The sequence below is a fragment of the Penaeus monodon genome, chromosome 24, assembly GCF_015228065.2.
Source record: "Penaeus monodon isolate SGIC_2016 chromosome 24, NSTDA_Pmon_1, whole genome shotgun sequence".
NCBI lineage: Eukaryota > Metazoa > Arthropoda > Malacostraca > Decapoda > Penaeidae > Penaeus > Penaeus monodon.
This window is the reverse complement of record NC_051409.1, coordinates 25,764,848-25,765,179: the sequence shown is the minus strand read 5'-3', so window position 1 is coordinate 25,765,179 and position 332 is coordinate 25,764,848. Positions and strand designations below refer to the sequence as shown.

The window sequence follows — 332 nt, the reverse complement described above, 5'->3', positions numbered from 1 at the left end:
GAGGAATTCTACATTTGCCCCAAAGACCCCTATTTATACGCACAAATGCTGCCAGTGTTGTCATCGTAGTCAAAGGCTTCGACGCAGAACGTGCAGGAATCAATGTAGTAAAATGTCTTCTTGTCGTGACTCCAGGCCAGGCCGTTGGCTATGGAGATCTGCAAATATAATGGATGTAATGGTATAGTGGAACTTAGTCTGATAAATGTGTGAAAGTTTAGAATGCTATTATTGGTCAGGTGCAACATGTCGCTAAGTTTTGTTTTGGTTTTCTATGGACCTGATTCTACAATACATCAAGTATGGGCAAAGCATAAATAGAAATACTTTAT

The 332-nt window shown here is 39.8% G+C and overlaps 1 protein-coding gene across 1 annotated transcript in view; it reads right to left on the bottom strand.

The window, feature by feature from the left end:
• LOC119588682 (regucalcin-like) overlaps positions 1-332 on the bottom strand; it is a 4,898-nt gene that overhangs the window by 1,856 nt on the left and 2,710 nt on the right. Inside the window, 1 exon segment of the mRNA XM_037937318.1 lies at positions 44-158. Within this exon segment, the coding sequence (XP_037793246.1) occupies positions 44-158 (115 nt within the window).